General features: G+C 30.6%; 7 protein-coding genes across 7 annotated transcripts, besides 7 other annotated features; 4 read left to right on the top strand and 3 right to left on the bottom strand.

The window, feature by feature from the left end:
* Positions 1-244: 244 nt before the first annotated feature.
* Positions 245-1,274, top strand: CMU_024640 (uncharacterized protein; the record flags this gene model as incomplete). The annotated part of the gene is made up of 3 exons (XM_002139771.1): positions 245-768; positions 843-1,040; positions 1,100-1,274. 3 exons carry the CDS (start codon positions 245-247, stop codon positions 1,272-1,274), a joined length of 897 nt encoding a protein of 298 aa, XP_002139807.1.
* A 149-nt stretch (positions 1,275-1,423) lies between these two features.
* CMU_024650 (prefoldin subunit family protein) lies at positions 1,424-2,104 on the bottom strand (the record flags this gene model as incomplete). Its single annotated transcript, XM_002139772.1, has 1 exon — positions 1,424-2,104. The coding sequence occupies one exon, from the start codon at positions 2,102-2,104 to the stop codon at positions 1,424-1,426; it is 681 nt and encodes a 226-aa protein (XP_002139808.1).
* Positions 2,105-2,473: 369 nt separating this feature from the next.
* Positions 2,474-5,245, top strand: CMU_024660 (protein kinase domain-containing protein; the record flags this gene model as incomplete). The annotated part of the gene is made up of 1 exon (XM_002139773.1): positions 2,474-5,245. One exon carries the CDS (start codon positions 2,474-2,476, stop codon positions 5,243-5,245), a length of 2,772 nt encoding a protein of 923 aa, XP_002139809.1.
* Positions 5,246-5,328: 83 nt separating this feature from the next.
* CMU_024670 (uncharacterized protein) lies at positions 5,329-6,546 on the bottom strand (the record flags this gene model as incomplete). The annotated part of the gene is made up of 1 exon (XM_002139774.1): positions 5,329-6,546. The coding sequence occupies one exon, from the start codon at positions 6,544-6,546 to the stop codon at positions 5,329-5,331; it is 1,218 nt and encodes a 405-aa protein (XP_002139810.1).
* A 658-nt stretch (positions 6,547-7,204) lies between these two features.
* On the top strand, positions 7,205-10,468 carry CMU_024680 (uncharacterized protein; the record flags this gene model as incomplete). The annotated part of the gene is made up of 1 exon (XM_002139775.1): positions 7,205-10,468. One exon carries the CDS (start codon positions 7,205-7,207, stop codon positions 10,466-10,468), a length of 3,264 nt encoding a protein of 1,087 aa, XP_002139811.1.
* Positions 8,976-9,006: a sequence feature (AT_rich).
* A 74-nt stretch (positions 10,469-10,542) lies between the features above and the next one.
* Positions 10,543-10,626: a sequence feature (AT_rich).
* Positions 10,627-10,797: 171 nt separating this feature from the next.
* On the top strand, positions 10,798-11,871 carry CMU_024690 (zinc finger, CCCH type domain-containing protein; the record flags this gene model as incomplete). Its single annotated transcript, XM_002139776.1, has 1 exon — positions 10,798-11,871. The coding sequence occupies one exon, from the start codon at positions 10,798-10,800 to the stop codon at positions 11,869-11,871; it is 1,074 nt and encodes a 357-aa protein (XP_002139812.1).
* Positions 11,872-11,932: 61 nt separating this feature from the next.
* On the bottom strand, positions 11,933-13,606 carry CMU_024700 (glutamyl-tRNA synthetase family protein; the record flags this gene model as incomplete). The annotated part of the gene is made up of 1 exon (XM_002139777.1): positions 11,933-13,606. The coding sequence occupies one exon, from the start codon at positions 13,604-13,606 to the stop codon at positions 11,933-11,935; it is 1,674 nt and encodes a 557-aa protein (XP_002139813.1).
* A 60-nt stretch (positions 13,607-13,666) lies between these two features.
* Positions 13,667-13,688: a sequence feature (AT_rich).
* A 36-nt stretch (positions 13,689-13,724) lies between these two features.
* Positions 13,725-13,745: a sequence feature (AT_rich).
* A 275-nt stretch (positions 13,746-14,020) lies between these two features.
* Positions 14,021-14,044: a microsatellite.
* Positions 14,045-14,063: 19 nt separating this feature from the next.
* Positions 14,064-14,144: a sequence feature (AT_rich).
* Positions 14,145-14,259: 115 nt separating this feature from the next.
* Positions 14,260-14,346: a sequence feature (AT_rich).
* The last annotated feature ends 405 nt before the right edge of the window (positions 14,347-14,751 follow it).

A 14,751-nucleotide genomic window follows, 5' to 3' on the forward strand; every position in this document is an offset into this window, starting at 1 on the left:
ATGAATTTCCTCAGATATTCACTCAATTAAGCTTGAGTTCAGAATTTAATAAATATGATGGATTTAATCTTCCTGATCCAATAATACACCCTCAAAGCTGGTAAGTCTACACAAAACATGGCAATTAGTGTATTTGATAAGTTAGAAGTTATTTTATCAACCTTATTGACATTGAAAATACTAGTAAAGAAGACAATTGCTATATTAACCTGTTTTGTCTATTAGTGGAAGAAGAAACAAAAATATGAGCTTTATATGCGATCCAGCAAATTTATTATCTAAGGAAGAAGCGGATTCTATTGATGCAATATTGCAAGAAATACGTGAGACTGCTACTCACAAGTGTGGTAATGGACAGGTTGGATACCCCATAGATATAGCTATCTTACCTACTAACTCAGGTAATAATTCTTCTATAGCTACAGATCTATTAAAAGTATGGACAATAAGTAATTCAGGATGTGACGATGGTATTATTCTGGTATATTTGCAAAGTGAAAACCGTGTATCAGTAAGATGGGGTAGTGGGGTTGAGCCTGCATTAAATGTAATGATATATCCAGAACTAATTAGTGAGATCGACCAAGTACTCCAAGAAAAATCATTAGGTGCTGGCTTATACCATGCAATATCCTTAATAAGGAAGCAGTTAAAAGGTAATATAGGACCACCAAGGAGGTTGCCACAGCTTCTTGTTCTTGCAGTTATTGGAGGAATAACAGTACTTGGATTTGGTGCTCTTGTTGCTACAGCAATATCAGAAATCAAGTAAGTTCCGAAACTAACTTATACTACTACCCTTTAATAATACTTATTTATCAATAATTTCCCTCAAATAATAGACCACAAAGAAGCCAGAGTCGTTCAGGAAGGAGAAATGAGTCACAGCAAATTCTAAATAGAATACAGAAAATGATAAAGACAGGAAGACTTGACACAGATCTATGCCCTCTTACTCTTTTGGATTTAAACAGAAGTGGAATTCCTTATGTTGTTAGTAATAAGGGTTATAGATTTGAAGCCAGAGCATATACCTTGTGGTAAGTAAAGTATGCATTACTGTGGAAAATAATCTAGATATATTTAAAATTTCATTCAGGATGCAAACAAATAGATGTGGACCTGAAACAGATCCCCTAACAGAGGCAATTAGAAAAGATGAGTACATTATGTCTACTAAAGATGATGTTCCTCCAGAATTAAGGAAGCTCCCAATCAAGGTGTACTTAGAGAGTTTAATGAGAATCTATCCAGATATTATCACAGTAAGTTAAAGTCTATTATATAATTTTATAAGAAGTCCATATTAAATAATATCTTTGCAGGAACAAAATATTAGAGATTTTCTGCGTAATACAGACAGATGGATCTTGCCCTAATTAATTTTGTATATTTATCAGCTTTGTAATATTATATAGTAGAATCATGATTTATTTTGAGCTTTATATTCCTGAATTCTTTGTTTAAATAAAGACTTAGGATGATTAGATTTACTATTTGAATTCTGAGTAATTTTATATTTCTCAATACTCATAGAATCAAATTCTTCATGTATGGTATTAATATCAGATGTTTCTACATGATGTGAAGGAATATATGGAATACTTAAATTATTTGTAGGTAAAGGAGGAGGTGTATTTATGTCTAGAAAATCATCAGCTATCTCTTCAAGTATTTCAATTGCATTTTCGTTTTTTAAATAATGTAATTTATGGGTCTTTTGCTCAAAAACTCCTTTGGTATCTCCAACTTCATCAAAAAGCTTTAGGGATTTATTTATATGGTCCATTTCTTTATTTGCATTTTCAAGGCATTGTTCAGCTAGTTTAAGTCTATTCGTAATAGTTTTAAGGGCATTTTTTGTTGTTCTTTGAACATATATATCAGATCCCAAAAGCATAAGTACTTGGTTGGTATTTGTGATATATCCGGGTGAAAAAGCCAAAGGTCCTAATGGAACCATTATTTCATGCTGATTTTTTTCAGGTAAATGTTCAATAACTTTCGAGACTTCCTGAAATTCTAATATAATCTTGTTTAACCCTTTAATTTCATTCTCTAAATTGGATTTTTTCTCCTCAAGAGATGTCTCATTACTGTCCATAGATTTTCGGTTAGATATATTCGTGAGAATCAGGAAAAATAAGTTCTGAAAATTGGAAGATCTTGTTAATAAATTTAGAGGGATCTCTTTACATCCTCATCCGAAGTCAAATTTTGATTTTCCAATATGGCCATTGGCGGTAATATTAGATGCCCCTCCAGTAGTATATAAATTTTGTATGTAAAATAAAGGAAAGTTGGTCCTAAGGTAGTTACATAATTTTATATGAAAGGAAATTACTTGACAATTCTAATTTACACAAATCCATTGAGTAATATAATAAAGAAGGATTTGGTTTGTATATAACATCTTACATAACCTGAACTAAACTATATTGTTTAGCCTACTGACAAAGCAAGGGGGCTGAAGATGTCCTTTTTCAGTAAACTGAAATCTAATCGCCATCTTATATATAAAGGTAATCAACAAGATAATATGCGAGGTAAGAAGGGAATTTTATTAAATCCGCTAGTTGGCAGTGGTTCTAATATATTAAAGCTATCCTCTACAGATGGTGCAGAATCTAATGCTTCTTTTTCTACAGAAGAAGATGAGAAGACTGCTGTAGCCAAACACCTTCGTGATAGAGATAAAACTAAAGATGACATTGATATGGTTTCTAAAGGGCTAGCGGGGAATGTTGTTGGTGCATCGCTGAATGATTCAGAAATTCAAACTTTGGTTGAATCAATGCATTTCTATGAGTATGAACAGGGTGAAGTTGTTATGGAAGAGGGACAGCCTGGATTTTTTTTTTTCATAATTTCATATGGTGAATGTGGAGTCTTGGTAAAGGACAAACAAGTTAACAAACTAGGAGAAGGTGTAGCATTTGGTGAACTTGCACTTATTCATAATACTCCAAGGACAGCAACAATAAAAGTTTTGAAGAAAGCTGGGCTATGGGGACTTGGACGCTCCACATTTAGAGACACTTTAAAGATGATATCTTCTAGGAACTATGAAGAAAATCATACTTTCATTGAAAGCTTGCCAATATTCTCTGGATTGACGGAGCAGCAGAAAAGTTTACTAGCAGAGGCCCTAGTACGTGAAGTTTTTGCGAAAAATCAGGATATCATAAGACAAAATGAAATTGGCAATGTATTATATATGATAAAAAGTGGTTCAGTTGATATAAAAGTGAATGGTAAATATATTCGTTCTTTGAATGATGGAGATGCTTTTGGTGAAAGAGCCTTAATGTATGATGAACCAAGATCTGCAACTGTAACCACTACCAAACCTACTGAATGTTTAACTTTAGATAGAGTAGTACTTACTCAAATATTAGGAGATCTGAGACAAGTTCTTAGCAAGAACTTGATACAACAAGCACTACTAAATTCCCCAGTTTTTAAGCAGTTTACCAAATCTCAGATACAAGGTCTAATAGACAAAGTATTATTTAAGTCCTTTGAGGCTAATACTATAGCTTTAGATGTCGAATCTAAGGCACTTGGAGTAAGAGCATTTGTTGTTTTAGAAGGAGAGGTGGAAGTTAGTATTCCTACGAACTACTTAAATAGTAGATCAAATGTCTTTACATCAATGAGACTTGATAAATCTTTTGGGGGATATCAGCAACTTGGAAGATCTAACGTCATTCGTATTGTACTAGGAAGGGGTGAGTACTTCGGAGATGACTTTGTTGTCAACCCAAGATTACCATTTGTATGTAAAGTTGAGACGAGATCTGCAGCAAAACTAGCAGTTATTACGACATCAATTTTGGCAGAATGTTTTGGGAATGACAATATTGATGCTGGGCTTGAAATTAACAGAAAAAGGAATACTGTTAAAAGTTGTTTTGTCTTTCAATATATCTCGGAACAGCAGTTAGAGTTGCTTGTCAGATCCTTAAGATCAATAGTATATACAAGTGGTGAAAAGATAGTAGTACAAGGTGAGCAAGGGACTGCATTTTTCCTTATTCAATCAGGTGAGGTAGCTGTATATAAAGATAATAGGTTTATTAGGTATCTTGGCAAAAATGATTACTTTGGAGAAAGAGCGATGCTTTATGATGAGCCACGTACAGCTACAATTGAAGCTGCTACACCTGAAGTCCATTTATGGGTTGTAGATAAAGATACATTTCTTAAAATTGTTGAGTTACCTATGAGAAGATACTTAGATGAGAGAATAAAATTACAAGACACAAATGTTGAACTGAGCGATTTGAAGGTTATTCAAACAATAGGAAGAGGAACTTTTGGAATTGTCAAAATGGTTGAGAATAATAAAACTGGCCATAGATATGCTTTAAAGTGTATTTCTAGAGGAAAGATAGTCGCACATAACCAACAAAATCATGCAAGATTAGAAAGGTCTATTTTAGCAGGTAATGATCATCCATTTATAGTGAGACTAATTAAAACATTTAAAGATAGTGATACAATTTATTTCTTGACTGAATTAGTTCCTGGTGGAGAATTATATGATGCAATAAGACGCATTGGACTATTAACGAGATATCAGGCACAATTTTATATTGGATCAATGATACTAGCATTAGATTATTTACATGAAAGATCAATAGTCTACAGAGACTTAAAACCTGAAAATATTTTACTAGATTCCCAAGGATACATAAAACTTATAGATTTTGGATGTGCTAAGAAATTAAGTGGTAGAAGCTATACGCTAGCAGGAACTCCACATTACATGGCACCAGAAGTTATATTGGGAAAAGGATATACTTTAACTTGTGATGCCTGGACTATTGGAGTATGCCTTTACGAATTTATGTGTGGTCCTTTACCTTTTGGTAATGATGCACAAGATCATTTAGACGTATTTAAGGATATATTGACAGCAAAGTTGTCATTCCCTAGTCATCTCAATGATACCGATGCTATAAATTTAATGAAAAGGCTATTATGTCGTGTTCCTGAGGTTAGAATGGGTTGTTCTGCAACTGGTTATAAAGAAATTAAGGATAACGCATTTTTTAGGGATTTTAACTTCGATAGATTATTGGGAAGGAGCTATGTAGCTCCTTTAGTTCAGAAATACGAAGTTTTTGCAAGAGAAAGTGAAGATGAAAGTGACTTTATTAATAAAAAGATCAATCAAAGCAATATTATAAGTTGTCCTGGACAATATTGTGATGAATATGACTGGGATAGAGATTTCTAAAATAAGATAGGTATTTTAGGGGAATTGCTTTGATTTATAGTTCTAAAATATTAAGGTCTAAGGAAGTAAATAATAATGTAGTTTTAATCTTGTTTACGAACATAACCAAATGAAATAATAGTTGCAAATGTTGTTACGGTCATTTCTACCTTTTCATCATCATAATAAGGGAACAAAAGTTCATATATAAAGTGTTTGTTGAAGGCGGATAAGCATACAATTAATACTGTTATAAAAGATGCAATAGCTGTTGCACTACTTAGACGAAATACCTCCAATACTGAAAAATCGCGGAAACTAAGCTTTATTTTCATATCAAACTGGCTATAAGAGTTACTTCCATGGTCAAATGCATTTATTGAGCTGGTTGGTTCTCTACTGTACATAGCTCCTTGAGAAACAACAACTTCATACTCATTTTCTTGATGAGATACATAACCTTTAATTAGATGAAAATAAAACTTCTCAACATCCAAAACCAAGCTTTTGGTAAGCCTTAAAGAGACATTTATACCTCTTCCAAGATTTGAATAAAACCATGAAGGTTCAAAGTTATTTGGATTCTTGTATCGAGACTGTAACATAGAAGAGTCATACACCCCAATCTTCAAAATAGAATCTGTTGAATATCTTCCCAGATAATCTCTTTCATTCTGAGTAGGTTTAATTATGGTTTCTTGCTTTCTAGATTTCCGTCTCATTTGAAGAGTACTAAATGTTTTAAGTAGTGACGATTGGTACTCAATATCATCATTAGCATAATGAAGTAAAACATAAATACTATCTGGGGGATTCTCTGAAGAAGTCCTTTGAAATAGTAATGGAGATTTTAAAACCTCTCCATTGTCCCCGAAGAACGTTTGTTTCCACATATCAATACACAAACAAGGGATGGTTTCTTGATCTATCTCATGTTGTGCATTATTTTGCCAAAAGCAAAATCTTACCTTTGGTCTCTCAATTATATAAGTATTCCCTCTACTCTTCAATTTCAGATTCACTTTGATCTTGCCTTTTATGTAAGCTGATACAACATTTTCATGAATAGACGAATAGGATAATGGGCAGATAGCTATAGAGGGAGCTTCTAAGCATGAATAAGTCGCAATTGTAGTGGACAAATTATTTAACTGCCCTGTTTGTACAAAAATAAAAAAAAACAAAGTAGCCCAATAAAGTCCTAGTAGGATGAATATTGATATGATAATAAAAGCAACATATTCTGTAACTTTTGCTCTTGGATCCCTTCCAAATGAACCTTGAGGCACTAGTAGTTCTTTAATAGGCCCAATATATTTCATTAATAAAGTTGAAAGTGTATTTAATCTCCATAAATCCAATAGATCTCAAATTCCAAAATCAAAGATTAGTTGGTTTAATATCTAATTGCTTTGATAATATATGGCGCTGTAGTGCTGTAAATTCATTATCTTAATGTTAGTTATATAATGCCGAACTAAGTCATCTTGAATATCTCAAATTGTCTAGTTTTCTAATTAAGAATATGGATGTCTGAAGTGATGATATAATCTAAATATAAAGGTGTTTCCCTTTGCTTAAGTTTATAACTTCTATTCAATACTTTCTTGCAGAATATATTGACTTGATTATTTAAACTTATTGTAAACAAGATTTCTGTTATTCAATCACATAGTTTGATTTATCTGGCATTTGTATAATTTTGAATTAATATTCTTCAAGAAATTCATAGTATTGAGATATATCAGTTTTTCTCAATAGCGGTAATTATATACCGGAGTTTTTTTGTAATGTGGGGAGAACACGTAATTTACTAAGAGTAAGGAGTTCATTATGCTCACTTCTTTTCCTTTACTTTTCTTCTTAAGGAGGTGATTTATGGGTTAATATTTGGGATATATTGAGGGAATCTTGGTTATTAATGCGCTTGTAGCTTATCTGTGCAACTTTTTTGAGGACTCAAAAGTGAGTTGTTAAATTATGATTGAATCTCAGGAATTATGCATTAATGCACTTAACAATGTGAGAAGACCTCCTGAAATAGATGAGTCACCATCTAATATGATTTTTCATAGCAATACTTCTACATCTTTGGTTAATTTTGAGGGTGAAACTATTGGCTTGTCTACGAGCTCTAAAGATGAAGTAAGAAAAAAGGAAATAGAATTTACTCCCAATGTTACTAATCGTAAACGTAAATTGAGGATAGATTCTACAGGTACTGAGAATATCATTGGGGCAACCCCATTATCTCCCTACTCTATTTCTGCTGATTATGCAGTTATGCTAAGCGATAAACTCGGACTATCGCATATCTCTGACTTAGATACTTTATCATTAAAGTCTTTAATTGAAGTTAGGGAAAAGGAAATTTCAGAGATGATCTCAACATTTAGCTTTGAGAAAGCGCAATATAGAGTTGAGATCTTGAGATTAAAAGATAAAATAAAAGAGGAGAAGAAGGAGAACTCGAATTTAGAGAATGAACTGAAAGAACGAGATAGAGAAGTGTTGGATTTAAAAATGAGATTGGATGAGCTTGAATCAGAGAATAAATCTATAAAAGAAAGCTATGAAGCTTTAATTGAAGCTGAGAAGCATGCTGTATGTCACTTAAAAAGAGAATTGCAACAAGAACGAGCAATAAGTTCTTCCTTAGAGGATTATAGGAGTCGCTTTAATGAACAGCAAGATTATAAACTTAAATATAATGAAGCTATTAAGAGGATTCAGACATTGGAATTAGAATTAATATACAATAGGAGTAATCAGCGTTCAGTATCTGATGATAACATATACCTTTCTAGTGAAAATAGCATACCTATTATATTAGGGAGATTAGATGAACCTAAAATAGCTTTTCAAGATGGAAATATAAGAAAGACTAGGAGTCTTGAAGTTTCTATAGAGATCAGAGATAATTTTGATAATAAGTTAGTACAAAGTAGCTCTAAATTACGTGATATAGAACTGATTAGCAGAGAAAATAAGATATTGATGGAAAGCTACTTAAAATTGCAAGAAGAGCTAGAGGCTGAAAAGAACAAGTTATTAATGGCAAATATTCGTCAGATAACACAGAAGCCGTTATTGATATCATCATGTACAAATACTAAATTGACTATGAATAATATTTCTGAGATGGAATCTAATATTAACTATACAAAGCTTAAATTTCTAGAATTGAAGACAAGAAAGGTAGTCTCATTAAATATTGTAGATATATATGTCAAAAATAGATTTCAGTGCGTGAAGTGTGTAGATTATAAAATACATGGTACTTATACAAGAGATAATAACTCTCAAACTGATTTAAATAGTTTTGTTATGGAGATTAAAAGAGAAAATAGTTTAGTCCATTTAGGTCAAATTTGTTATATCCAATGTATTGAAGAGGACTTAATGAATAACGAAGAAGATCCAAATTTATCCTTATTTAACTTGGCATTTGAGAACTATCATTTAACACCCAATTTACTAAATTTGAAACAGTATACATTTGAAGATGAAGTTTTTGGACAAAAAAGAGTAGTACCTATAGAAGAATATTCAGTAACTACAATTAAAAGTGTTGTCCCACTTTTTGCAAAGTCTGAATTTCATATTAAGAAGGAATTGGTTAGAAAAGTATTATTATTATTTGCTGATTTAAGGGAAGATTTGGAAGATATTAGAAAGTCTATGTGTTCTATATTTCAAAGCCCACAGAACATGTTTTCAATTGTAAAATCCATATTATGTAGTGAAGAAGATATAAATAATATTAATAATAAAAATATATTCTTGTATGATGTGTCAATTTCATTAGCCAAAATATATCGTTTATGCCTTGGAAATATGAGCCATGTTGAATCATTAATTCAGTCTCAACAAAATGAATGGTATAGATGTTTCGATACATTACAGAATCATATTTCGAGATTATATAAAGAGAAGAGTGAACTTTTGGATGAGATAAATAATTTAAAGGTATGTTTAAAAAATACAGAAGATGAGAAGAAGAGAATAAATAATGAAATGTACGATATGAAAGATGATACTATAAGCTGTTATACCTTTAAAGCAGGTAGTATATGTGATTCTGATATAAATGACCACTGTACTTTCGATTCACCAAAACTGAAGGCATCAATAGATGATATTGAAAAGTCAATTCACAAGGACAATAATGAATATATAAACGAGGTTGAAAAATCTGGAGGTGAGCAAATAGAATCGTGTTTTGGAAATCTGAATAGAGAAAATGAGAACTTAGATAAAACTATAATTAAGACTCAGATAGAGGGTTCATCCTTATATAGTGAACATACAGAAAAAAAGTCCGAAATAAGTAAATTCGATAAAATAATCGAATTACAAACCAAAATACGTTCAATAAGAAATCATAGAAATGGTAGGAGCCTAATTGAAATGTCCAGTAATCAACAAATAAATGTAGATAATACTACAGACAGTGACACCATAACTATAAGAAGATCTCATTTGGAATTATTTGGTACTACTAAACATAAAGTAATGGCATCTCCCTTATCAAAGGCTTTATCGAATAGTTTAAAGCCACCATTACTTCCTATTATGCAAAATGACTCATTCGATAATATGGAAGATATATCGAGTACAGTGTTAATGTTGAGATTACATCGATATCATAAATATTTTGAGTTATTACAGAATCACATAACTTTTTTAACAATGGAAAGACAGAAAATACAACTCACTTATGAAAGAGATGTACAGTCTGCTCATATTGAATTACTATCTTCTAAACTTCAGTTAGAAGCTAGGGAGGCTGAATTAAGAAGCCTAAGCGAAAAGTATAATAGCTCTGTTGTGACTTTTGAAGGAAATATCAATCATATAAGGCTATCTGCTAGGGATGAAATAGAAAGATTGTGGAAACCGAAATTATTTGAAAAGGACGAGAAATGCAAAGAATTAAAAAACCAGATTCATTCTTTAGAAGCCGAAATTTTGCTATTACGCCAACAACTTTCATTTAAGGAGAAAATCACGAACAAATATTCTTTAGTTGATAAAAATGATGAATCTTTCAGGCAGTTATATATGACAGAGAAGAGTGCAATTGAAAATGATTGCCCTAAAACTGATGAATCAGATATATCCTCTCCAATATCAAATAACAGTGATGGTAATCAAAATTTGTCAGTTTTGAATACAGCCTTATTAAAATTAAAGTCTGCAGTTTTTGAAAGTTCAATGAATGGTCAATGCAGCTTAAAGTAATTAAAATATAAACTATTGACTTAAAATCAGGTCGCTCCACTATTTTAGTAGATATTTCATCTAGATTTAATCACTATATAATTTGTAATTATATATAATATTATAATGTATATAATTCTATTTAGTATTACTTCTTAATATTTGAATTTTTATTAATACTTAGTAGCATTAAATATAAGGAATAATTACGTATTTTACAGCCTTTGCATTGCCACATGTAATGCATGCATGCGGAGTTTCATTAGGTGCCACGTCATATTTACAAAGTAACTTGATTCTTCGATTTTCTTCTTTTTATTGTGAGAAATGAATTTTGGATAGTAAGTATGATGGTAAATGATCGCAATAACTGTAGATCAGTCATGCGAGATAGTTCAAAAAGAATATATTTTCCAGAAGTGGTAGTTCCAAACAAACATACATCAAATAATCCACTTTTAAGTGTGTGTAAGAATAATCCTGATGACTTAAAATTAAGTGAAACAACAAATAAAGACTATTCAAACCACTATTTAATGTCAATTTATGAACTCTATGTATTTAGAATTGTAGTATGTGAAGCTCATCTTCAGGGTAATTGTCAAGATTCAGATAGATGCCCATTTAGTCATTGTTTGACATGGCAAAGAAGAAATCCAGATGATCATTATTATTGTCCAAAACTATGTCCTGAAATATCTTTTGTAAAAAATAATGAAAAGATGAATTTGATACGCCGTTGTAAAAAGGGTAAACATTGCACATTTGCACACTCAAAAGAAGAGCAACTATATCATCCACTAATGTACAAAACAAAGGAATGTTCACTATACCCAAACTGTAACAGGTATTACTGTCCATTTTCACATGGTTCTAATGAAATTAGGTCACCTGAAAAAGTACGTGAATCAATACAAGAAATAATGAGAAGCAAGTCTAGTGGAATATTTAGGAATCCAAGAAAAATATTATCTAATATGGACTTTAAAAAAAAATATAGAATAACTTGTGTAGAAAATGGAGAGTCAAATAGACATTTATGTATTCAAGATAGCTATGAAACTTTTCAAGGTCTAGAGACTACTTATGAAAAAACAATCAGTGATTTATCATCTAATGGAAATAAATCAATTTCATTCTCTGAACATGATTTGAATCATGATACTGAAACCAACAAAGAAGTAACTCAAGAGAACATAGTTAAACAATGGTCTCAACCCTATGATTGGTTAGTCAATACAAGCACTCGCAATGTTCATCCTAATTTTGCAGGCATAATCCGGAATATAGATGATCTTTGTAATTTAGAACTAGAAAGTGAAACAAAATTATGTAATACTCATGATATCAATAAAAATGAAAGTGAATATGACTTAATGTGGCAAGAAATATCTAATCGTGTTAATAATGGTGATAGAAGATAAATTTAAATAATTGATAAAACTGGAGATCTATTAAACATAAGATGAGTTAAGCTCCTTTGGTTCATTTTTGTGAATTAACCTTTGTACTTATATTTGATGATGGCTTTGATCTTCCATCGGGAATTTTTATAAGAATAATTGCTTTATCTGGTTTGTTTACATCAAATGGCTTGTCAATAATAAAGTAACCCCTCCTTTCTAATTGAAGTTTGTCACCTAGTTTTAGATTCTTAACAAGTGGATCACAATAAGCATGTGTCTCAAACATTGAATTTCTATTTACAAGATCCTCAATATTATCGCCATCTTCTGGTTTTTTCTTAATAATAAGATGGTCAAATTCTCTTAAAATACATTTTACAAGATTAGTGGGTAGATTTGCTAACCAATGTATCTTTTTTTTTGTTGAGCGGAAATCACCTTGCAGATTTAATTTTCCATCAATTTTACCTAAAGATGAGTTTAAATTATTGAGATTAGTAACTATGGCATTACCCCACTTCATAAGAGTTATTTCCTCATTATCAGTAAAAAGCGAAGCATCATCTCTATCAACTAATATGGACTTATACATAGTTATTGGTCCTTTTCCAAGATCTTTATTTTTTTGATGTAAATCTCTTTCGTTTATAACTGGTAATTCTGGACCATTTGAAAGATTAAAAACTACGGCATCTTGGCCAACACAAAAGAATCTTGGAATAATTGGATCTATAATTTGTTTATTAATAGTCCATAATTTGTCCCATTCCATAAGATTGGAATTTTTTGATGGACCCTGTTCAATAACAAATTTCAGTAAAGCTTGTGGAGTAAGACCTCTCCTTAAAATACCTCTAACAGTTGGAAATCTTGGGTCATCCCACCCATCTACAAGCCCACTATTAACGATCCATGATAATTTCCTTTTTGACAATATAGTATATACAAAATTTAATCTTGAAAATTCATAAATATTGACAGGACGAAGATCTAAGGCTTTAATTACCCATTGATATTGTTCAATCCTATCGGAATATTCATTCGTACGTAGTGCATGAGTTACACCTTCAATACTATCAACAATTGGACAAGCAAAGTCATAAGTTGGATAAACTTTATATTTAGTTCCAGTACGATGGTGTGGTAACAATATACAACGATAAAGTACTGGGTCTCTCATGCATTTATTCTTGCAAGACATATCAATCTTTGCCCTAATACAACATTTCAAACCATCTTCTGATCCACTTATCATTTCATCCCACAATTTTAAATTCTCTTCAACAGTGTTATTACGGTTCTGGCTTTCAATACCTTTACCTCGCTCTTCTCTCATAACTTCAACTGGGGTATTATCAGCATAAGCTTTGCCCATTTTAATCATTTCTTCGCAATAATTCATTATCTCGTCAAAATAATCAGATGTAAATGATAAACTGTAAAATGAGACATTTAGCACCTTCAGATCTTCCATTATACTATTTTGAAATTCTTCATTTTCCAACGCAGGATTTGTATCATCAAACCTCAATAGCATTTTGCCTTTATATTTTTGTGAATAATAAAAATTTAATAATGCAGCTTTTGCATGGCCAATATGTAAGTAACCTGAAGGCTCTGGTGGAAATCTAGTTACAACTTCTCCTTCAATCGCATTTGGCAATTTACCTTCATAATTTCCGCTCTTTTTTTTGTGATTAATTTTGATGTCTTTTATATCACCATATAGACTAGACACTGGATTTGATGACATTACAATAATTACAAAATTACAAGATAGTAATAAATTATAAAGAATTTGGGGGTACTGTAGTTAAAATAATTAAATTATTAAAGGTAACTTAATTGAAAAAGAGATGTTAAAAGAGTTGAATTTATAAAAAAAAAAATTAGTACTGAGTTTCTTCTTTTTTTAAAAGAAAAATGAATAGTAATAAAGTTTTTTATTTTAAAACTGGAGCCTTCTACTATATATTTTATTGACTTGAGGCTTGGTAACTCACAAGAACTTTTAGCGCTACATATGTTATTTGAAAACTCAGTAATAAATAGATCCTTATGTAGCAGAAGATAAAAAGAAAAGTTTTATAGTGTTATATACAAAATACTCAAATAAAGTTAACCGAACAAATAATATGTAGTAGATATATTTCTATTAAAATATGACATATATATATATATATATATATATGCAATATTTTTAGACCAAGTAATTATTCTATTATTAAAAATACTAAAATAAGTAAATAAAATAAAAGAGATTTTATAATATTTTATATTATATTATTATAGCTACTATATTTTATGACAAATATCAAATTCAACTGTGGCATCAATGAAATTTCCATGGCTATGGTAAATCAAAAATTTTGTAAAGAAACTAACGATAATACTTTGGAAAATTCCAATTAATAAATCAAAAAAAAGAAATTAGGAAAATTAATTAAAATCATTTAAACCTTAATTTTATTTTGATTCTTTTTTTTTTTTTAACTCCTCTTTATATGGTATATCCTTAATAAATAATAAGCTATGAAGGACAGCCACAAAGAAGTTTATCTTTAAATTAAGAAAAAAGTAGTCTTAAAGAAGATATTAAAAGAATACTTGAATCTTAAAATTATGAATTGATAAATATAATTGTAAAGGTGTCAGAAAATATTAATTTGTTTTAGAAATGGATACTAGCTACAATAAATATTTTACAAGTGAGATATCTATTACTATTACACAAAGATTTACAATATAATGAAGATGTGATTTTTAAAAGGTATTTATATTTCTATAATAAACTTGGAAATTCTACAAATATTTAGCTTGAATGGAGCAGGTTGTATATAATTAGAATATTTCAACTATTTAAATAGCCTTCGTAATAAAGCCAATAACTAAGTATTT

This window comes from Cryptosporidium muris, genomic scaffold, assembly GCF_000006515.1.
Source record: "Cryptosporidium muris RN66 scf_1106632353999 genomic scaffold, whole genome shotgun sequence".
Taxonomy (NCBI): domain Eukaryota; phylum Apicomplexa; class Conoidasida; order Eucoccidiorida; family Cryptosporidiidae; genus Cryptosporidium; species Cryptosporidium muris.